General features: G+C 52.6%; 1 protein-coding gene, 1 long non-coding RNA gene and 1 other non-coding gene across 3 annotated transcripts; 2 read left to right on the forward strand and 1 right to left on the reverse strand.

The window, feature by feature from the left end:
- The first annotated feature begins 305 nt into the window (after nucleotides 1-305).
- On the forward strand, nucleotides 306-9,919 carry OPTC (opticin). Its single transcript, XM_033410530.2, has 6 exons — nucleotides 306-4,047; nucleotides 4,786-4,919; nucleotides 6,440-6,606; nucleotides 7,308-7,510; nucleotides 8,561-8,656; nucleotides 9,149-9,919. Exons 1-6 carry the CDS (start codon nucleotides 3,514-3,516, stop codon nucleotides 9,317-9,319), a joined length of 1,305 nt encoding a protein of 434 aa, XP_033266421.1. The 5' UTR covers nucleotides 306-3,513; the 3' UTR covers nucleotides 9,320-9,919.
- Nucleotides 2,171-2,277, forward strand: LOC117197697 (U6 spliceosomal RNA). The gene has a single exon (XR_004478499.1). It is a non-coding gene; the product is annotated as a U6 spliceosomal RNA (small nuclear RNA).
- On the reverse strand, nucleotides 5,011-9,993 carry LOC117197687 (uncharacterized). Its single transcript, XR_004478487.2, has 3 exons — nucleotides 9,913-9,993; nucleotides 6,549-6,618; nucleotides 5,011-5,428 (listed from the first exon to the last, which is right to left on the reverse strand). It is a non-coding gene; the product is annotated as an uncharacterized LOC117197687 (long non-coding RNA).
- Between the last annotated feature and the right edge of the window lie 12,920 nt (nucleotides 9,994-22,913).

Genomic DNA, 22,913 nt, shown 5'->3' on the forward strand with positions numbered 1-22,913 from the left:
GCCGGGGGCGGGGGTGGGGGGGTGGTCCGGGGTGGGGGAGCCGGCGCATGCGTGGCGTGACCGCAAATCTGGCCAAGCTGGCCGAGTGCGTGGGAGAATACCGATTGCAGGGGGCACAGCGATAAGAGCCCAGAGAGCAGGAGGGCTGGCGTGTGTGCGTCACCGAGAAAGCGGGGAAGGAGAGTGGGAGCAGACTGCAGGGGGGAATGAATGAACAGTCACATCTGCATTCTTCGCAGGGAATAAATGGTGGGGGGTGGGGACGGGTGACGCCCAGGCTGACTGGGGGGCGGGGTGGGGGCTCGGGTTTCTGGCTGCAGAGCCTAGGCTGTAGAGAGAAAGTAGAGGACAGCCCACCACATATGCATTCTGCTTCCCGGGCACCTTCCTGGCTCCAGGGGCTCCCTCCCTCCACCAGCAGAGCCCTGCGTGTCTCTCCACACGCGGGGGGCTGTCTGGGGCACAGGAACAAGTGTTGCTCTGGTGACAAGGTTCTTGAGCTGGGGAAGCCCCCTCCACACCAGCTGGTGCCCAGGAGCACTGCAGGCTGAGCACTGCCCCTGGGGCCAGGCTGTTAGCTCTGACCCTTCACCTGTTGTGCCAGGGCAGAGATGAGTTCTGCCAAGGCCATCTCTTCTGAGGGCACGGAGATACATGGCCTCAGGACCTCAGGGGTGAGGCAAAGAAGGGGAGGGTCATATGAATAAAGGAGAACTCTCTGGCCTGAGAATCAGGAAATCTAGGACCTGGCCCTGGCTCTGTGTGACCTTGGGCAAGTCACCTCACCTTGCTGGGCCTCGGTTTCCCCACATGCACTATGAAAGGTTTGGATTAAATGATCCTAAGGAGAACTATGCAGCTGGGATTCGGTATCTGGTTAGTGGGAGGAAGGATGGAGGAGCCTCACCTATGAACCTGGGCAAACATGTATGCAGGCTGGCAGACTCCTGGGGACAATGTCTTAGCCCCTTACCCGTGCCTTCAGCAAGGACTTGCCCTGCAGCAACCTAAGGCACCAGGGAAAGGAGTCTCTCCTGACACATGCATCTTTGGTAGGGGACCATGGAGTGGGGGGGAGTCTCCTCGGCCCCCTGAGGACCCCACACAATGCCTCCTGGTGTTTATGATCAGGAAGGTTTTTTCTAGGGCTCAATCTTATAGATTTGGGAGAATTTCCTGTATCTTCCTCCCCATCATCGTCAGAGAGCTTGAAGTTGGCTATCAAATCCTGCTCCTTCCCCCATTCACCTTCTCTTTGAATCTCTTTCCCTGCGGTGATCTTTATGGTCCTGTATTAGAGGTCCAGGTGGCGGGTAGTGGTGCTGGTCGGAGTACCTCAGCTGAGCCTCTTTTAATCTTTGGATTGCATCTATTAAACCAAAGCCTTATCACTCGCTGGCTGGAGAAAAAAGCTGGAAAGCCAAGCCCCATCCCTCCACATACCCCCACTGCTGCCTTCTCTTCTTGGAGAGTACAGAATCTGAGGGGTTGGTCTCCCCTCAGGAGGTGGGAACCACCTGCCCCCTCAAAGACGGTGGGCCAGAAAGAGAGAGATGTAGCAGACAGAGAAAGAGAGGAAAAGATGAGGGGAGGTGGGGAGGGGTACGTATAGGGGGCTGAGAGTAGAAGAGGTGGAGGGAGGGAGAAAAAAAATCTTTCAAACCAAGCAAAGGAGTGGGATGAGGGACCCGCTGAGGAAGGAGGAGAAGAAACAGCTGGACATCAGGAAAAAGAGAAGTCTGATTGGCTACACGCCTGCCTTGGCTGGCTCCCCTGCCTTCCCCAGGCGACAGTCTACCCAGACCCCTCCTTGGGTCATGACTTCTCCATCAGAGTCCCCACCTCTCTGGAAGCTGTGAGCCTCCATTTGGAACCAAAAGAGTCTCCAGGGGTAAGGTTCAAGGCTTTGAGGGGTTAGGCCCATTGGTATGCAAATGAGGGAGAGTGCTTGTGGGGAGGAGAGCACAGGGGTGCAGTGAGGTGGGGTGTCTGGGTTGAGACAGGGGATTGAGGTTGGAGGGAGGCAGTAAACTGTCTTAGGGCTTTTGCTTTAAGATTTTTTTGATTATATAATTTGGTTTGGAGTAACGTATGGGAGGTAAGATGAAGAGACACCTCTTGCTAGGATGGGGGCTTACCCCATTGCCCAGCAAAAACTAAGAAAGGGAGCGTGCTCGCTTTGGCAGCACACATACTAAAATTGGAACGCTACAGAGAAGATTAGCATGGCCCGTGCACAAGGGTGACACGCAAATTCGTGAAGCTTTCCATATATATATATATATATATTGCTGCATTGAGTCTTTGTTGCTGCTCACAGACTTTCTCTAGTTGCGGTGAGCAGGGGCTGCTCTTCGTTGAGGTGCGCGGGCTTCTCATTGTGGTGGCTTCTCTTGTTGCGGAGCATGGGCTCTAGGTGTGCGGGCTTCAGTAGTTGCAGCACGCTGGCTCAGCAGTTGTGGCACACGGGCCTAGTTGCTCCGCGGCATGTGGGATCTTCCGGGACCAGGGCTCGAACCCGTGTCCCCTGCTTTGGCAGGCGGATTTTTATTTATTTATTTATTTTGCGGTACGCGGGCCTCTCACTGTTGTGGCCTCTCCCGCTGCGGAGCAACAGGCTCCGGACGCGCAGGCTCAGCGGCCATGGCTCACGGGCCTAGCCACTCCGCGGCATGTGGGATCCTCCTGGACCGGGGCACGAACCCGCGTCCCCTGCATCGGCAGGCAGATTCCCAACCACTGCGCCACCAGGGAAGCCCGGCAGGCGGATTCTTAACCACTGTGCCACCAGGGGAGCCCCATATTTTTTATAATTGAGTCACTTTGCTGTACAGCAGAGATTGGCACAACATTGTAAATCAACTATACTTCAGTTTTTAAAAATGAAGAAAAAAAGAGGGAGAGTCTACTAGAGACTTGTGTAGCCAGCTTTGGGGAGAGCTGCATTATCAGAAATACACTGGGTACCTCACATCCACACTGCACACGTTCCTTGACCCATCTGTGCATATGTGGATGAACATTTGAATTCACCTGTACACAGAAACCTAAGGAACTTTCCGAGTGTGTACAACCAAACACAAAGAGCTCTTTTGTTTCCATAATCATTTGTTTCTAAAAAGCTGCATTTATAAATAGATTTTAAAACTAACATGCTTTTTTACACTGTAATCAATTTTTAAGCCTATGTTCTCTAAATGGACTAGTCATTCCTGGAACTAGGCATGCCTTATTTATTTCTGTGCCCCCAGAGACAAATCCAGTGCCTGGGACTATTAAGATATCTCATAAATGTTTGTCAAGCAAAGGCATGAATGAATGAATGATCTTTTTAAAAACCACAGGATTCCTTAATGGTGAAGTTTCTCTGAATCTAGTTTAGTGGCTAATGGTTGTACTCTGAGTGGGTGGCTGTATAAGAGAGAACATCTGTGTAAATTCACAAGTGTGTGCCTAGTTAGTAGGGAGGTATGTAGACAAGGGGACATGCATGAGTGTGTGTGTGTTAAGTAAATGAGCCTTTGCCAGGTGCCTGCACATTCCTGCGTGAGTGAATATCAGTGTGTGGATGAGCATGTGAAGAGACTGAAGTGGCGAGCAGTGAGGGGGGCTGGCAGGAGATATCCCCCTAGATGTAGCCCCAGCCTTGAAGGAGCCTGCACATGCAATGAAGGCACTAAGTGTGTGACAAATGGCTTAAGAGTCTGCAAGTGTGGGGGTGGGAAGTGGGGTGAGTTTGTGAGCTGTTCCCCCAGGACTGGATACCTAAGTGATTCGGCCCCATTCTCATCCCATCCCCCACCTGCCAGGACTTCCATGAAGCTCCTGGCCTTACTCAGCCTGCTGGCCCTGATGCTGCAGGAAGCAAGGACAGCATCTCTCCCAAAGACGGAGAGGGAGAGGGAAGGAGACCAGCCGCACGGAGAAGGCAATTCTTATGCAGTTCTGCAACTGGGGGACTATGTCCTGAGCCTAGACAACTACGATCAAGTCATTGACCTGAGCAACTATGATGAACTCACAGACTACAGGGACCAGCTCCCCAAGGTGAGGGGCATGCAGCAGACCCATTGCATTCCCTGCAAGAAACTGGGAGCCTGAGGCCTGGTCCCTCTCTACCTGTTCCATAATGCAGGTATCTCAAGCCTCCAACTTTCTCTAGGAGGTGGAAATTCTTGTCCCTCCACAGGAACTTGTCGTTTAGATAATACTAAGAAAGAGGACACAAAACTTCAAGTTCTTTGTCTGTTTGTAGCAAATTTTGTGGGACTTCCCTTAGAAGTCATACATCCCTCCTTCCCTCTGCCTTCAAGACCATAAGGTGTATCTCACTGGGACAACAGTCCTCACATTCTCCCTTGGAAAAAGGAATGCTACAACCTGTCTTTTCTTAGACTATCTTCAGTTCTGAAGTTCATTTTTCAGCCCTTTCTGGCCTTTGCAGGGACTGATCTGAAGTCTGCACTCATCTGCTGTCTGACCTTGGTCTGTGCGGGCAAGGGAAAAGCCCAGTCTGGGGGGTCTGGAGATGGGGTTCTGGCTCTGCCACCAGATGGCCCCTTGAGCTCAGTCCCTCCCCATCTGGACCTCAGTTTCCTCATCCACGTCATGATGAGGGACCAGATGCTCAGAAGGCCCTTGCCTTGTTCACTCTTCCTGCCGTCCCTCCCTCGTTTTCCACAGTGACTCTTTGCAAGCTTGAAATTGGTCACTGAAGTTCCCAGAATCCAAAGTGAAGTCTCTCTCAGCCCCTCAAAGCTGGCTTACTGTATACTGTGTCTCCAGGTTAAAGGGACCAGCCTGGCTTCTCCAACCAGGACAAGTTTCACTCAGAGCACAAGGGCTCCAAGGACACCCCCTTCAAACCCCACAATGGCCAGGCCTACGACGCGGGGCCTGCTGGTTTCCCTGACCAGCCATGGTAAGTTCACAGGCACAGGTCTCAATAGCCCCAGGTCATGGGCCGGCAGCCATAACCCAGCACCAGGGGTGCCAAAGAGGAGTGCAGTCAGAGCTATATGGAGTAGAGGATCAGGGAGAGAAGGGGAAACAGCTGCAGGGGAGGAAAAAAGAAAACAAAGGGAGAGGCCGGCTGTTCCTAATGCTTCTTCCTGAGTGCACAAACTGGATAGGAAGCAAAGAAATGCAAGAACTCCGCTGTGCCTAGAAAAGCCACCTACCTTAATTAATAGCGTCGCTGGGGGAGCAGGTTGAGTGATAATTAGATTAGAGACAATTAAAGGCCTGTAGAGAAGAATAAATAACTTTGTGGCCGTCATTTGGCATGGGGGCAAATGAAGTAATCATACTGCTTTTCAGCTTGAGTTCCCTCGTTAGCAGCTTTTCCCTCTCCTTGAGGCCCTCCTGGAGACTCTGGGATGCTGGCATATCCGCCAGTAGGGGGTTGGCACTCTGCTGGGGATCAGAACTGAGGCAGAGGAGGATGCAGTTAATTCCTGACTTGCTTGCTCTCGGTTCCTGTTCTCTTCTTGAGATGTTTGCCTTGGATGGGTATAGGGTAATGGGGCACCTGTAGAGAAAACACTTCTGTCAGGAATCCATGACGTCCCAGGCTTAAAGAGACCATAAAGGGCCTCAGCTGGACCTGCCGTTCAAGGCCTGGGGATAAGTACACTGTCTGGTCACGACTGGTGAAGAAGAGCTATCTCTTAGTCTTGGGTCTGTGTCACTACCAACAGAGTTCCGCCTTGAGTTGGACGAGCAGTGATCTCCAGTAACCTCTGTTCTTTCTAATAACAAGGGATGGAAACCTCCTGCAGTATTCAGTAAAACCTTCCCAACTTTGTAAGGCCAGTCTGAGCTCAGTGGTCTGGCCTAAGTCTCATGACCACTGGTCATGGACTGAGAACAGGGGAGGGATGTTTTCCAATAGAAAACTGAGATGCTGATAACGATGAGAAGGGGAAATGAATCCTGGGCAGGCAGTGTACACTCCACCTTGGCTCTATTATGCTTTTCAGAGCCACACAGAACATGTCTAACTCCTCGCCCACCAGGCAGATGGCAGAGCCGGCAGCCATTGGCCATTCCACTGAATCTGGCTTTATTTCATCTTCATTGCACCTTTTAGGACCAGAGAGGAGCCCTATGGAAAAGAGACTGATAGATGTCCTAGAAATGCCCACATAGGCCCAGAAAAACCTACACAGGACCAGGGTCTGATAAAGGCACTAATGGGCTTGGATTGTAATGGGTAATAACTGAGGGTGGATCTGCTTCTCTTAGGTCAAGGGCTGAGTGCCAGGCTGGCAGCGGCCAACAGCACTCCTGGGTACATTGTGACAGTTGGTCTGGGCAGCAACCCAAGAAGACACAGACAACCACGGCTCAGACACTCCCTGGGGCCGGGGCTATTGGTCCCAGAGGCTGAAGGGAGTCTGACTGAGGAGGGGGGTCTCCCTTTGTTCTGTCTTCCACCTGGGCCAGGCCTGCCAACCTGTCTGATCTGCGTGTGCCTTGGTTCCTCTGTGTACTGTGATGATGCTGACCTAGAGAACATCCCTCCTCTTCCCCAGACAACCGCTTACCTGTACGCCCGCTTCAACCGCATCCGTCATATTCGGGCTGGAGACTTCAAAGGGCTGAGTATGTAATGTCCTGGCAACAGAAAAGAGTGGGTGGGCAGAGGGAACCCCCAGGGTTCTTTCCCTTGCCACCCAGCCACATTGAACAGTCACCAGCCCAAGTGCCTTTCCCTGTTGGCTTTCAGTCTCTCCAGCTATCAAACAGAAATAGCCCCAGTCTCTTTAATTCCTTTGCTTGAAGATTTTTAGATGGCAAAAGTGACCTGTTCTTGTATGTTCTCCCTGAAGCTATGGGAAGCAGGGGAGGAGAAGGTATGATCAAGCCTACGTTTTCAGGCTGTCCCAGCAACTGTAGCTCTCTGCCGTCCTGGCCTCTGGACAAGGCCATGTTAACTCTTGTCTCTAATCCAGATTCTTCCACTAATTACTGACAGCCTTCCTGGGCCTCATTGTTCTTTTGTGTAAACTAACAGGTAGAAGTGGGATGGATCCAGGGATTCCTGAGCCTGTTGGGTCTTACCCTCAAAAAGCTTCTTCCAAGCCAATCCACATAGGACAGAACTCCAGGGAAAGGTATCACAGAATCTGAGGGCTTTTCCAGATTTATAAAGTTATTCCTTCTGGTTTGGACCTGGTGCAGGTGGAGAGCTGGCTAGCATCCCCTATCCTGAGAGGCAGGGAGCAGGGCACAGGCAGCTCCAGCAGGAGCAAGGGAAGATGGTATGTCCCTCATCTCTCTGTGTTCTGCCCTGCACCTCTTAGCAAAACTGAAGAGGATTGACCTCTCTAGCAATTTCATCTCCTCCATCGATGACGATGCCCTCCTCCTGCTGCCTGCTCTGCAGGATCTGATCCTCCCTGAGAACAAGCTGGCAGCGCTACCTGTGCTGCCCACTGGCATTGAGGTCCTGGACATCCGCCTGAACCAGCTCCAGAGCTCAGGGATACAGCCTGAAGCCTTCAGGGTGAGCCAGGGCCTTAAGTCCCCCATCTACCACATGCCACCCATGCCTACAACCACACACACACACACACACACACACACACACACACACACACACACATGGCCCTCACAGGATATCTCTGCTCCAACCCTGTTCTGGGGCATGAAAATCAAACCCAATTTTCCTCATCTAAACCATCAGCAGCTCCCCCTCTCCCTCTGTGGGGCACCTGGTCTCTTGGCTTCTTTTTGTGCAACTGCCCAGTCACCTCTCTGTGCACCAACATCCTCGCACACTCAGTTTCTGCTCCCCTAAAACTTTGACTTACATGTGACTGGACTTGCAGTGGTACTGGCTCCAGTTCTCACTCTACATATTCTTTTATTTCCAAAACCCATCACTAACTGACTGATCACTGTCTTTCTAGGAGCAAATTCTCAAGAGAGAAAATCTGGTCACTGGCTGGCCAGTTTTGATGGGAAGGGCTCAACACATGGCACAAATATGGCCCCCTAGGCTGCCCACTCAGCAGGGCCAGGAAGAGTCCTGGGGACAGTTCCAGTGAGGAAGTGAAGAGGGGTGTGGATGAGATTGACACCCCAGCTCTGTCACACTCACATATGCAATCTGCTTCCATTGTGCCTGTGGCTCTCATTACGCTGGTCCGAGTGTTTCCCAACCATGCTCTCCACAGCTGCTCCAGATGTAGCATCTGGAGACTTTTCATTTGGGAAAGTCCCTTCTGATAGCAGAGATGCTGAGGCTGGGCCGAAATGTCCTGCGTCCTGCCTCCCACCCATCCCTGCCCCTTGCCTGCTCTTCCCAGAGTCGCCACTGACACTGCCGAGTGCCTTCACACTCCCCCAGCTGCCGGTGCCTCAGTGGCAGCAGCTTTTCCTTCTGCATCCAGTGGGAGGAAATGGGCCTCCCCCACAGCACCCAGCGCGGAACCTGGCACCTGGCTGAGGCCCGGGAGACCCTGAGTGAGTGAATGGGATCACATCAGCCACCCATCACTGCCAGGGCCCCACAGCACCCACCAGCCTCACGCACCCTTTGCCTCCTCCCCAGGCGCTGGAGAAGCTGCAGTTCCTCTACCTGGCCGATAACCTGCTGGACTCCATCCCCAGGTCCCTGCCCCTAAGCCTGCGCTCACTACACCTGCAGGTGAGCGGCCTCCCCAGAGCAAGGGCATTGAACAGCACAGAAAGCGGAGGTCAGATTGCAGGGAGCCTGCCCCCTTAGGCAGCGGTGGGTCTACGTCACTGAGAGCTCATGGGAGACAAGGATTGGTAGGTGTTGTTCAGACCACTGTCCACAGACTCAGTTTGATTTCTTCCCCTTCCTGCTCTTTGAAACACTTCCCCTCCATGTCCTTATCCCATCTCACCCAATTGCTTGTTCCTTCTCGCCCTTCCCTTACCCTCTGTCTCCCGTCTTCCCTTCCTCCCTCTCAATCTCCCCTCTCTCTCCATCCGTCCTCAATGGTCTCCTCTCCTCTTTCCTTGCATGGGGCGTTGGCTTTCTGTGCCTCGGCTTCTCCAGTTGTAAAGGGGAGGCAAGCTGGTAGGGAGAACACACTGAGCCTGCCTTCAGTGCGGCCTGAGGGCAGAATCTCCCAGCGGAGCAGGCTTGCAGCTGTCAGTGTGTTCTTTCCAGAATAACATGATAGAGACCATGCAGAGGGACACCTTCTGTGACCCTGAGAGGCACAAGCACACGCGGAGGCAGCTGGAAGACATCCGCCTGGACGGCAATCCCATCAACCTGAACCTCTTCCCCAGTGCCTACTTCTGCCTGCCTCGGCTCCCCACAGGCCGCTTCACCTAGCTCACCCCTTCCACTGCTCCCAAGTAAGAGCCCTTGGAGGACCACCAAGGGCACGGGCCTCCTGGGCCACAGGGCCTGATCCCTGTCAGTGGTGTTTCATCCCGGCACTAATCATCCTCAAGATGCAATTGCAAAACTCCACACACACCCCTCCCCCAACGCACACACGGAAATGTCCTCCAGGAGCCAGATTTGTATTTCTCCATCCTCTTTCCTGAACACCTTATGGCGCCCGGCTCAGAGAATAGCGACGTCTGCAGCAAAACTCTTTCCCATATCCCCCATCCCTCCTACCCATACAGAATGCCAAGAAAATCATGTAAGAGGAAGAGGAGGAACAGAAAGAGAAGGAGGAAGTGGGGAGAAGCAGTGGCGTGCTGGAGCCAGCTCTTACTACTAGGCTCGCAATAACTGATCATTAAAATTTTCCAGAATTTTGTAAACCAGTTGTTAAATACAGCCATTATTAAAAACTAAATTATATAAACTCACAATTAGATATGTTGAAAACAAATGTAATAAATACTCAAACTCATCACTTCCCAATTACTTTACTATGTTTTACTATTAATCATGTTCTTGAACTTACTTACGTCCACGGTACCTGTGTGGTGGAACTACTATATAATGACAGGCGACTGCTGCCCATCTCTTCCCAGCTCTGCTTTCAGTGACATCACATTGGTAGTTTGAAATTGGCCATGATGGGAGTATTTACACCACGCACATCGGTAAACACTACACATTAGGATTTTTTTGAGAAAGAGAGAGAGCCTGTTGTTAAGCATTTGCTAGCACACCACTGAGGAAAAAGAAGAGCTATTTAAACTACCCCTCCCCGTACTTCCAGGCCACCCCACTGGGGGTAGGGTGGGGTTTCTGTGGGGCTTTTAAAATTTTCTTACTTTTCCTGTGCCAGGGCTTCCTGTTAGATTTGGAGGGAGCCATTCATAAGGATGGAGAAGTGACATGAATCTTCATCCGGATGTCTCCTTGTAGCACTTACCTGTTCCTGGTTCAGTGACCAGCTTCTGAGCACGGGTGGCTCAGCCAGCTGGTTCCTAGCCATGCTCTCTTGATGTTTAACCACCAGAGGGCAGCCTTGTGCAAATATAAATAAATAAATATAGCAATTACTCACCTTCTTGCAACCTTCTTGGATCCTGGGCTGGGCCTGCTGTACTGGGCGAATGGGAAGAAGGGCAGCTATGATCTAGCCAACTTGCCCCTTGAATTATAATGGGAAGAGAGATGTCATCTTTCTCCTTATAAGGACATGTTGGGCAAGGGGGGGTGGTGTTATAGATCGGTGCTTGGCATCAGGTGTTGACTGGGGCATAGAAGAAGGGTGAGGCCAGAAGTTCATGTATTCATTCAGCAAGGATTTTATTGAGCACCTACCTGCTATGTGCAGATGGTATGCAATAGACATACTCCTTTTCTTCATGGAGCTTAAAGTCGAGTGTGGAAGACATGTGTGAAACAAATAATCACACAAATAACCACACTATTCAACTCATGATAAATACTGTAAAAGGAATATTCAAAACACTATGAGAACTTACAGGAGGGGGACACAGTTTAAGGGTCCAGGAGACCTTGAAGAATCAATGTCTAAGCTGAAAGCTGAAGGAATAGGAGTTAGCTAAGGCAACCACTCAAGGCCCCAGGTGGTCCCCAAGTCTGGAGGAACAGGTGTGTCTTGGGGCCCACCTGGAAGGGAACCCATTCATCCGCCTCCCCCACCTCTGTCTAGACCTCTCCAAGTACTGTGGGTGCTCCGGACAGTCCTGTAAGCAGACCAGTCAGGGATCATTATTCACATTCTTCAGATGAAGAATTTGAGAACTAGAGAAGACTCCACACACAGGCTGCAAACTAGGAGTGGGAAGTCTCAAGGGCGGTGAGAGCGGCCTGGTACAGTTGCTGCTGTGTTCACCCTCCCTCTCCCCAAGGACCCAAGGATTCCAGGACCCAGCAGGCTCCCTGTCTCTCTCTGTCTGTCTCTGTCTCTCTCTGTCTCTGTCTCTCTCTTGCTCTCTCTCTCTATCTCTCTCACATGCACGCTCTCTCTCATCCCCTAGTCCCATCCTCTTCCATATCCCACTGTATTTGATTATGACCAGGCCTAGGCATGCAACAGTTGGAAACCTCAGGATCCGCAAGTGCAAGAAACCCTGATTTGAAACAATCCAATGGAAAAAACAGAAGAAATTTTCCAGAACTGGGGCTCCCGTGTGCTAGAAGCCACATCATACCCATATGCCCCAAGGTTAATATGTGCTAAATACAGAAAGTCATCTGACCCCTGTTCTACTGTGGGAGAAGGGGACTCACAATTTCTGGACTCCTGGAATTTGCCAGACACTGTATTAGAAGTTTTTATGCACATCAACTCACTTAATCCCAACCACCACTTTAGATAGTAGAGATGTTTATCTCCACATTGTGGATGAGGAAACAAGTTTGTGAAAGTGTGGTACCCAAATTTACACAGCTAATAAGTGGCAGAGCCAGGATTCAAACCCAGGTCCCTCTAAGCACAGGTTACGGAGTCCTGCTCTCACAGCACTCTTCAATGTAGGCACTACTTTCAAGGCCAGCCAAAGTAGACAGGCTCCTTTCCTGAGGCCACAGCTGCTGTGCTGGGTAGGATTTCCCCAAGGGCCTGCTGCCTTTGCAGCTGTCTCCTAACTAATGCCCCATTTTTAGCTAGGGAAACCCAAGGAATAGAAAGAACGCCCTTGTTGGCCGCCTCCCTGAAGAAATTATAAATAGTGCATCTGTCCCTCGGCCCCTCCCATGATCCAGGGAGTGGGGAGGGAAGAGAAATCCAAGTGGCTCCCAGCAGCTCTTATATCTTGACTGAAGGAGCTGGGGCTCTTCTCAGGGACCTAACGAAGTTAGGGTCGGACACCTGGCAGGGGAAAGAGAGAGCACCTCTTTATCCAGACTGAGGGTCTCCTGTCCGGCGGAATGGTAAAGACGGGTGTGAACCAGCCCTGAGGAAAAAAGGGAGAGCAGAGAGGAGTGGACTGTGGGGGTCCAGTCAGGTGGGGAAGGGGCCTCACTGCTGATGCAGTGGGCAGTGCTAGGGGGAATTTAAATCCATCTCTTCAAAGAGCCAGTCTTTTCTGGCCTCACTCATCCAGGTCCTTAATGGCACTCAGCACCTGTGCTCCACCTTGGCAACCTTGGTGAGGACCCTTGCTCTTGGGTGGCTCCCTGGTGGCCCTCCCGCCAGCCCTGAGCAAAGGGGAGCACCTCCCCCACACCCCGTTGCACCCCATGGCCTCAGGGTGGTTCTAGCTCCAGGCAGGTGCCCTGACCAGTTCTGTGACTGTTGTGGGAGGAGGCAAAGAGGCCAGGGTAAGTTTGCAGTGATTGCCCGTCCACCTGCCCGTCCGCAACTCCACAGCCAGGCCCAGGGCAGGAAGAGGCTGGTAGGGAATGGAGGGAGGGAGGGGCTGCTGGAGGGGCTGGAGCTAAATCCATTCAGGAGCCAGGGAGTGTTTCCTCACCCTGACCTTGCCTTGCTGCTTCCTTTCCCCTTGAATTTCCTCCCTGAATAACAATCTCTTATGCTTATGCTGTAAATTTTCACTTTACAGATAGACCTCTTTGATATATGGGATTGAATTTATGGTCCCAATAACTCTGCAGACGGTAGTATTATCTCTACTTTACAGATAGAAAATGGGAGGCTAAGTGATTTGTTCAAGGGAAAGTTGACTTAACGTATAGAAGCACAAGGGAGATGGGGGGAGACAGCCATCATTTCTTGGGAATTCCTGCAAGAGAAATGGAAATCCCATCACCAGCTGCTGGAGCAATGGATTAGTATCCCCCTCCCCACTCCCCAAGAGCTCTTTGAAAAGCAAGGAACAGAGAGAGCCTCTCTCAGACTGGCAAAATGCGTGCCACCCACAGGGCTGTGGGCCTGCATCCTGATGGTGCACAGGAGGTAGTGAGGAGAAGGCAGCTTCTGTGAATCTCAGCTCAGGAAAACCCCAGGACTCAAGGACACACTGCCCCCCATCTCTGCCCCCACCCCAGCAGGCGCATGGACAGCCCAGCACCCACACGCCCCCATCTGTGTCCTTCTTGCTTCCGGCCAGAAGGAGGGAGGCAGACAGACAGGAGGTGCACGAGGCTCTGCCCTGCCCCCTCCACTGTCTGGATCTCTCAGCTTTCTCCTTCCTCCTGCCTGCCCCTCCCCTCTCCCCCACACTAGACACCAACTCAGTTTGGCCTCTCCTCTCTTTCAAGGTCATCTCTCTCAGCTGGACCAGCTTCACATCTCCCAGCAGCCAACATCTCCCCATCTCACAGACCTCCCTCCTGTGGTTGCTGGCAGCTTAAAGGAGGGTCTCGATAAGGAGGGGGGATGCTGGCTTCTTTCCCCACGGCTCCCATGTCTCCCTTCTCCTCCAAGAGTGACAAGGCAGCCAGGGGACCACCTCCTTCCTGTCTCACTGCACAGCCCCCCAAACTCAGACCTCCTTCTTATCTTCAGACCAGCCTGTTCATCCCTCCCAGGCGTGGAAAAAACCTGTGGCCGGGACATGCATGTGCACACTGTCCAGTACGTGCATGCAGAACGCGCTACATCTGCTCTCTTCTTTCCTCCCCTCTGCAATCTGGTTCCCTTCCCATACCCACTGCTGTGCCCCAGGCACCGGAGCAAACAGTTCTTAGCCTTTTCCTGGCACTGCTGGTCCCAGCCCCATTGCCCTGAATCCCCGTCTCTGGTGTGTATCTAACACACAGTTCACACAAAGGAGGAAACGCAAAGTGTTCTCTGCTGCAGCCACCTGCAAAGGAACCATGGTTCAGGGAGCAAGCAACTGGAATGAGCGTCCAGAGCCCTGAGTCTGACCACCTGAGGCCCTGACTCGCTGTGCAACATGCGGCAAAAGTCATGCCAGCACCACAGTCTGCCTGCCTTCCACTTGGGGCCCCTCAGCCTACTTCTGTGGCTCAAAGCATAAAGAAGCCTGGTGGGCGTGGTGTATCTCCCCACCCCCATTACTTTTCTAGTCTAAGAACAAAGACCAGACCCTCCCTCACTATTCCCAGTAGCACAGGCCAACGTTGACAGAGACACCTAATGGTAAAGGAGAACGAAGGAAAACAAAGGGGAATAAGGACAGAAAATACACACCACACAGAATGTGTCTAGCCCCCAACTCAAGGTTTCTGATCCCAGATCAACTGCACTTTGACCCAAAAACTGGCTTAGCTGCAGGCCTTCCTGAGCCCCTCTCTGGTCCTGCAGAACAGGAAACAACCCAAGCTCTCCTCCCACTTAGGCCAAGGAACCTGGGACAGGGACATCCATCCTGACCCCTCTTGACATCAGAGGCAACCGCTCTTGAATCACACGTTGCCCATGATCAGTGTTCACCCACCTAAGGATGACCAGTCACCAAAGGGTAACCAAAACGCAGTCTCAGGAGAGGTGTTTCTCTCCCCCAGAGGGGACCCTGCATCCGAGGACAGGCTCCTGGAGCCCAGTGCCTGCAAGAAGAGCAGCACGTCTCTTGGGGATCTAAGAAATCCCCATGGAGCCACGTCCTGGGAGACAGGCATGATGGCAGATTTGAACCTTGGGGACAAGTGATAGCAGGTGAGACTGTGACCTTGGGGAAAGTGCTGGGGGATGGGGAGGTGGGGATTGGCATGGGCAGAGGAAAGGTGGGACCCTAGCCATGCATGAAAAATGCCAGGCTAGAGAGATGCCCACAGGCCCCATGCCCAGAACGCTCTGCAAAGTAGGAAGGTGTTAAGCAGTTACACAGATGTTTCAAGCTAAAGCACCCTGCAGAGGAGAAAAAAAAAACCAAAATGTAGTCTTTAGGGATTCAAGTCCTCCAGATCATCTGTATACTTGGGTTAAAGTCACCTTGCCCAGGCAGATGCTGGTACCCCTTTGAACAAGTCAGTCTGAAAATAGGCTCCATTTTAAAGTCAGCAGATCAGAACATTATCCCTACAGAGATTATGGGAGGTAACGAAAGATGGGAAGAAATTCAGTATTCCAAAGGCCTTGAGATGGCTCACAGACCTTCAGTCCAAGCTCCTGTGTCCAGGCAGGTCTTTATCTAGTGCAGGTAAAACCTCCCCTGGTTTTAAGTAAGAGCCAGAGGTCCAAGCTGCAGAAAGCTACCCAGCCGCCATTTGCAGGACACCGTTGCCTGGCCTTGGCGAGCCCTTTGCATTGCACGCATGGTTACATTTAATCCCCGTAGTAGCTTGATGAAGTGAGCACTGCCCCAATTTTATAGAAGAACCCCGAGAGGTTAAGTTCCTTGTCCAAGGTCAAGGAGTTCCTTGTCCAAGTTATGCAGCAAGTAAGAGGCAAGTTTGAATGGAAATTCAAACTTGGCCTGACTGCAAAACCCTCTATCCCTCTTGGATTGGTGCTGGGTGTCTGACATTCCTGGTAAATCATGGGTCACCTCACGCTTCCCATAGGAGCCTTGCGTATGGAACACACCCAGTAAACACCATGCGGCCAGCTCCATGGCGTTGTGGTCCGAACGCAGGCTGGAAGAGAACTGCCAGACATAAGGCAGAACGTAAAGAAGATAGAATTTATTAGAGGGAAGGTCGCTGCCAGAACAGCAGGCCGACTTCCTGGTAGTCTGGGAGAGTCGAGCCCCGAACATGTGCTATTGATCAGTTTTTATAGCCTGAAAACAAAGGAATGGTCCGAGGTGAAAATTTCCTTTACTGATCTGTCGAGGCACATATACCTTCCTTCTATAGGGTGGGAGTGGGACAGGGCAGATGCCTTTCCTTATTTGGGACAGGTCCCGTTGCCCGGGTGGGCGTTGCCCAGGTGGGCTCAGGAATTTCATAACCATCGCAACATGGTGGGGAGGACGATTAAGAGTCCGGTAGGGGGTGTGACGCTGACACTTTTTCAGGCAGGGTCGTCCTTTGTCCTTGAAGCACCATTGTCCTTGGAGCACCACACATGGCATGGGGAGGGAGGCAGACTTCTGCAGAAATCTGACCTCAAATAGCTCCTTTTCTGCCCCCTCCCTACCCCAGTGGTGGCACCCGCACACCTGGATTTCTCCTTCAAGCCTTTCCAGTCTAGATCTCCCTTCCCACACCCCCTCCCTTCCTACCCATCGTCCATGAGCCCAACTTCGTGGCCCCTGACATTCTATTCACCGATGTCTTCCCACTTCTTTCACCCTGGATACAATAGGCTCCTTCCTGTGCGTGTTGGCAAACAGAATCACAACATTCCGAGGGCGAGGGCGGTGTGTTCCAGACCAGGTTTCAGCTCCTCAAGGAGCCCCTCATGCCACAGTCTCTTCCTGATGGGGACAGAACATCCTAGAGAGGTGGCCTGGCCTGGCCCATGCCCTGCCTCTCTGCCCCTGCCATTCTCGCACATTGCAGCTTAGGGGACAAGTGGTACAGCGCCAAACGTACTGCCTCTATTTTTCCTCAGAGCCCAGGAATTGCTCTCTCAGCTCCTGCCTAGAATACTGGATGGGAAGGGGAAAGTGTTCGTTTGTTTGTAGCCATCACCAAGCAAGTTTCTACCACCCCACACCCAGGCTGAGATCTGGTGGGTGGGGGAATGGTGTTTCCCAAGTAACCTCCATGACAGCCGGCGAAGAAGCAGCAATAAACATGGCAGAGACAACACCGGAGAAGGGAGACACAACCACCTGAAGAGAGCAGGCGGCCACAACTCCTCCATCACAGAGAATGATGGGGATCCCCTAATTCTTGACTCACACGGATCCTGAGCCTCAGTTTTCTGAGCAGGCTGGAGAAGGAGCATGAGTCTGCAAGGGCCCATCAACCAAGAGATTCACATAGAACTAGGCCCTCCCTCAACCTTAACCATCTCCGGTGTCCTCCATTGATTCTTTGAACAAGTCTTTATTAAGTACCAAGCATCAGGGACATTATAATAAATAGACAGACAAGGTCCCTGTTCTCAGTGGGGGAGGCAGGCAGTAATGGAATAAGCAAACAACCAGATCAACAATGTAATTCAGACACATGCAGCAAAATGAGGGTGATGTGACAGAGACTGGTGATAGCACCCGCAACATTAGAAAGGGGATTAAGGAAAGCCTCTGGGAGGTGGTGACGGTTGAGCTTGGACTTTCATGACAAGAAGGCAGCAGCCTTTCCAAATACGAGGCGAATGCTCTCCAGGCAGAAGGGAGAGAAGAAGCAAAGGCCCTGTGCAGAAACAAGCAGATTCAAAGAGGAGAGAGGAGATCCATGCAAGCAGCCAGAGCTGCTTCCCCCTACCAGGGGGGAAGCAGCCGGCCCTGAACATCAAGGTCTTGCAGGATTTTACTGGAAATGAGATGGGTCCTTTTCCGAGGAACTCAAACACCCTTACCTGCTTGTCTCTCTGTTAGTGATGCTAAAAACACAGGGAAGGAGGGGAAGGAAGCGTGATTCACTGGCGATGACATTGACCAGAGCCAGTATAACCTTTTAGGGAGGAAGGATCTGTTGCTTGGCTACCAGGCCTGGGGAGGGTCATGGGTGGAAATGGGCAACAGAAGTGGAGCAAAAAGAGAGACACCAGGAGAGGGTGTCTAGGGGAGGGCTGAGAGCAGGAAATCTCTCTGGGCTGGAGCTTAAAGAGTGAAGGAGGCCTGAGCGGCTCCCAGGAGCCGTGGCGCTTTGAATAGAGGGGAACAGGGTATTTTAAGGACGTTTGTTTGGCTTTCACACAGTATAATTTCCCCTTGGTTATCCTCTCAAGAAGACCTTGTGTTAAGAGCCTCACTATGTCCCAAAGCTTTTAGAGTCTGATGTCAGCTCCTTTTAGACAAGTCTAGAGACGAAGTGGGCCTCAGGAGAGCCCCAGTGCTCAGTGCACTGTTGAGATTGGAACACAGGTGAAAAGGGCTCCTGCTGGGACACTCGCCTGCTGTGTAGCCTCAGTCCAGTCACTTCTCTGCTCCCGTCCTCTGGCCATGAGAGGACTGACTTAGATGATCTTTAAGGTGCAAGCAGTCTGGGGCTCCGAGATGCCACATGTCCTTTCATTTCCTTAACAGAGACTTGAGAAGATGAGGCTTAGATCCTCCTGACCTCCAGAGAAGGTTGTCTCACCCCTGCAGCAGGCTGTCCTGCTGCCCTTAGTGCCGAGAGGGGACAGTTTTAGGGGCACACCTGCTCCCTGACCGCCACACACTGCTCAGGCCCAGCCTTCTCCAAAGAACTGACCTCCCTTAGGGACAAGGGACTCCTGGAAGCTTTCATCAGCGTCTGTCTTTCGATGCCAGGACTGGGTTGGGTGCAGCCCCGAGCAAGGTAGACCATGTAAACAACTCCTCAAGGAAGGTGGCTACGACCTCAGTGGGTGAGATACCCCCTGGGGAGCAGAAGCGCCTCTTCACCTTCTGGAGAGGGTCTGGGGTGACCTGTGACCCTGGCAGAGCCAAGAGTTCAGGTCCTCTCTCCTCCTTACCCTGCTGCTTCAGGGCCAAGCAGAGTCTCCAGGCCCTGGTCAGCCCTCTCCTTCCTGGCTCCTTCCTTCTAGCTTGGCTGCAGGAACCCGGGCATAGCTGCTTTAGCAGGCTGCCTGCTTTCTTCAGCACAGCAAGTCCTTCCTGCAGAACCTGCAGCACTTTCTACCACCTTAGTAAGCAGCACACGTACCCAGCGCTCTTCCCCTCCTCCCCTCCCCTCCTCCCCCGCCTCCTGCCTCTTTCCTCCTTTCTCTCTCTCTCTCTCTCTCTCTCTCTCTCTCTCTGTGTCTCTCCCCCACCCCCTTCCTTTACCTTCTCCTGCTTCCTCCCCACCCCTCAGAGCCATTGCCACCTCCTGGGAAACTGAGAGCGTTTATCATCAAATCAGGCTTTGTCATAAGGAAAACAGGTTTATTTTCCTCACTTTGCGAAGGTGCTGACAGGAGCAGTTAGGTAAAGGGTGTTTTGTATGTTCAAAGCCTCCATCTGTCCGTCCCCCACACCCCCTCACCCCCACCCCCATGGCTGAATCTGGCACTGTTTTCTCATTTTCCTCAAAGGCTGCTCCTCTGACCTGCCTCTTGGGTCCCCCATTCTCTTAATCCTCACCTGTGAGCCTTTGCCCACAGGACCCATCCACTCCTAACCATTCCTTCATTCAGGTCATTTCACTCATTCAGCAATTTAGAGTCATTGCTTTTATGTGCTAGGGACTCCAGGTGCTGTGGATATGAGATACCGGGGTGGGTGGGTAGGTGCATGGATACACGAATAAACCATTAAAGTACAAAGCAGTAACCGTGGCAGCAGTGGTGGCACACGGCACCAAGGTGGGGCAGAGACCATGGAAGGCGGAAGGTGTACTGAAGGAGAAGATAGTGATGCCAGAGGAAGCCTGAGGCCAAGTGGGATCATGGGATCAAGGGCTGGCGGGGGGATGGGGGGTGATGCGCTACAGGCCTGTACCCAGGGCACGCGGTGGTGCTGAGCAGGGTGATTCTGGAGCAGACGTTGTAAGCAGAGGAAGCAGGGGCAGGAGAGGCTTAAGAAAGGAGCCCCTGCTGGGTGGCACATGGGGGATCAGTAGGGTCAGGCTGGTATCTCAGAAGTTCTGTGAAAGGCAGTTTTGAGGGGGACAAGCCTGGAGTCTGGGGGAGGGAGACTGGTTAGGAGGCCAATGCCATGAGAATCAGAAGTGAGTTCTGGGACTTCCCTGGTGACGCAGTGGATAAGACTCTGGGCTCCCAGTGCAGGGGGCCCGGGCTCGATCCCTGGGCATGGGAACTTGATCCCACATGCATGCTGCAACCAAGAGTTCACATGCCACAACTAAGGAGCCTAGGTGCCACAACTAAGGAGGCTACATGCCACAACTAAGGAGGCCGCCTACCGCAACTAAGACCCAGCACAACCGAATAGAATAGAATAGAATAGGATAAAAAAATAAAATGAAGTGAGTTCTGAGTTGAGAACAGTGATGGGACAGGAGAAGTCCCAGGAGCCATTAAAGGAAGAGCCTGCAATAGTTTTGGGGAGTGGGACTCTCCAGCAAAGGGGCAGCTGAATCCAGGAGAGGGTATGTGATGGATTACTAAGCACATGAGCTGTGAGAAAGGCAGCCAGGGGGCAGAGAGCACTGCCCAATGGGAGGAGACCCAGGCCGGGTGGGTGTGCAGGCAAAAGAGAAGCCAGAGAGGTGAAAGCAGCAGGAGAGGCTGGCAACCCAGAAGGGAAGAAAAGGGGTAGAGGGTAAAGTGGGAGGTAGTCGGGTCAGGCTTCACTCAGAGCAGAGTGTCACTAACAGCTAACACCCTGTTCAGTGTGGAAGTGACGTTGGCCCTGGTGACCCCTGTGTGAGCAGTCTGGGCTCACTGCTGCCTCTCCCCTCACCTCTGGGGTCTTCCTGGAGACAACCACTCTTCATTCTGCCACCCCATTATCCATCACAGTGACTGGTATTGAGCACCAACTGGCAGTCTACCCTTCCACGGGCTATGTAGCGTATAGGAGAAGCACAGCCCTCATGCTCAGAGAGCTCCCAGTCTATTGCAGGAGCATGTGCACAAAATCTCCATCCATTAAAAAAGCAGCCAACAAGAGACTTCCCTGGTGGTGCAGCAGTTAAGAATCTGCCTGTCAATGCAGGGGACATGGGTTCGAGCCCTGGTCCTGGAAGATCCCACATGCCACGGAGCAACTAAGCCTGTGTGCCACAACTACTGAGCCTGCCCTCTAGAGCCCGTGAGCCACAACTACCGAGCCTGTGCACCACAACTACTGAAGCCCGTGTGCCTAGAACCCATGCTCCGCAACAAGAGAAGCCACCGCAATGAGAAGCCCACGCACCGCAATGAAGAGTAGCCCCTGCTCGCCAAAACTAGAGAAAGTCTGCGTGTAGCAACGAAGACCCAAGGCAGCCAAAAAAAAAAAAAAGAAAAAAGCAACCAACAAGTAATATCAATCAGGAATGAACCTAAAGTCAATGAATGCATGCGAAAGTGATGCCCGAGAGAAGAGGCTGACTCCAGAAGGAAGGCAGGGACACCCCAACTGGTTCTGCAGCACCAGGACCGACTGGGACATGAAGTCTGTAATTCATAGCCGATCAGTCCTGGAGGGCCCAGTGCTCTGACCCCTTTGGAAACTGCTCTCTTCTCTGACAGCTGAGCCCTTCTCCTCGGAGGCCTAGGGCAGGAAGGTTTCTCTGTGAGATGTACTCTGGTGCCCCGCAGCCAGGATGATGGACGAGGAGGCAAGAGAGCTGCTCAGGGCGGCTGAGACCAGTGGGGCTGAGGAGGGAGAGAAATATTATGGCAGAACAACTGAGAAAGAGGAGAAGCACTCAGGGGCTGGATGGGAGTGGCGGGGAGCTAGGCCCTTCTCTCAGCCATCTCCATTCACCTGTCTGCCTCTCGAACCAGGCCCTAAGTTCTAGGACACAAATGACACAGAGGGACAGCTGAGAGGGGAAGGTGAAAGATCAAGGTTCCAAAGGATCATCTATTCCCTTCAAGGTCATGGGTTATGGAAAGCTCTTGGGTGTACCCAGGAGTAGCTCACCTGGCAGCCGAGACCTGGTCCCTGTTCCAGTGCCCCAGTGCCCCAGAAATGGGCCCAGCCCCAGATTCTCCTGGCAGAGATTCAAGCTCCCATTCAACCTCACTCCCTCAGGCATAGGAGATGCTGGCGCCAGCAGCTAGCAGAGGGAAAGACACATCTCCTTGGAATCAATCCAATGAGGACTCCATCCCAGGGTCCAAGGTACAATAGAATGGCAGCCAATCCCTCCAGGAACTGAGGCTGCCATTTAAACTGACTGGCAGGCTCCACTGCCCATAGATGGGACGAGTAAGGCCTCAGCCTACTCTTCTCCAGCCTTTGCATTCCATTTGTCCAGGCCTCTGGAATGTACTGCATCCCTCCCATGTACACACAGGACGATAGGGATGCCACTGTCCTCTCACTCCCCAGCAGCTGCTGGATAAGAGGGGAATCAAAGAAACAGAAACTCGTGGGAGCCACCCTTGCAAGCAGCTGAAGTGAAAGGAAGCTGGGCACAGGGGGAGGGGCCTGGGGCTGGGCCAGCTGGCATTATCGGTCTCGCCTGCCCAACAGACAAAAATGACTGCATTATTGGTTGGGTAATTGAACTCTCTTTTCTAGAGGTGAGCACAGAGCAGTAGGGTAACAGAGCTTCTCTAACCTGAGTGCCGCATGCTTTGTGCTTCCCTTACTCCTAGGTATAGGGTTATGCTGACAAGTCAAACATGAGCCTGTGCTGGAGAGTTTACTCTGGAGGCCATAGCTGAGGCAGTAATGCTAACAGTGTAAGACGTGGAAGCTCAAGGGAGGAGGGTGCCGTGGGCTGAAGTCAGCTGGAAGCCTGAGTCGGGGAGGCAGTGTGTGAACTGCCATGGCCCCTCCTCACTCCCGCAGAGGCCCCTGTTTAGTACAACTTCTACGTGGCAGGGACAGGCCTTACACACAGCACAGTACCTATTTATGGAAAGAATAAGAGGCTGCTGGCAGCGAAACTATGTTTCTGAAGGTAAGCCGCGTGAAGGGGCCCTCCTGGGTAGCTGGCCTTTGCCAGTCCCTCTCTTGCACTCCTTCCTTCGTTGCGG

This window comes from Orcinus orca, chromosome 1 (genome assembly GCF_937001465.1).
Source record: "Orcinus orca chromosome 1, mOrcOrc1.1, whole genome shotgun sequence".
NCBI classification, from domain to species: Eukaryota; Metazoa; Chordata; class Mammalia; order Artiodactyla; family Delphinidae; genus Orcinus; species Orcinus orca.

Excerpts from the sequence above, each read along its gene's own strand:
- OPTC (XM_033410530.2), top strand. The coding sequence starts at position 3,514 with ATGAGCCTTTGCCAGGTGCCTGCACATTCCTGCGTGAGTGAATATCAG. Across the intron at positions 7,511-8,560 it reads TACAGCCTGAAGCCTTCAGG|GCGCTGGAGAAGCTGCAGTT; the intron begins GTGAGCCAGGGC and ends CCTCCTCCCCAG. Across the intron at positions 8,657-9,148 it reads TGCGCTCACTACACCTGCAG|AATAACATGATAGAGACCAT; the intron begins GTGAGCGGCCTC and ends TGTTCTTTCCAG.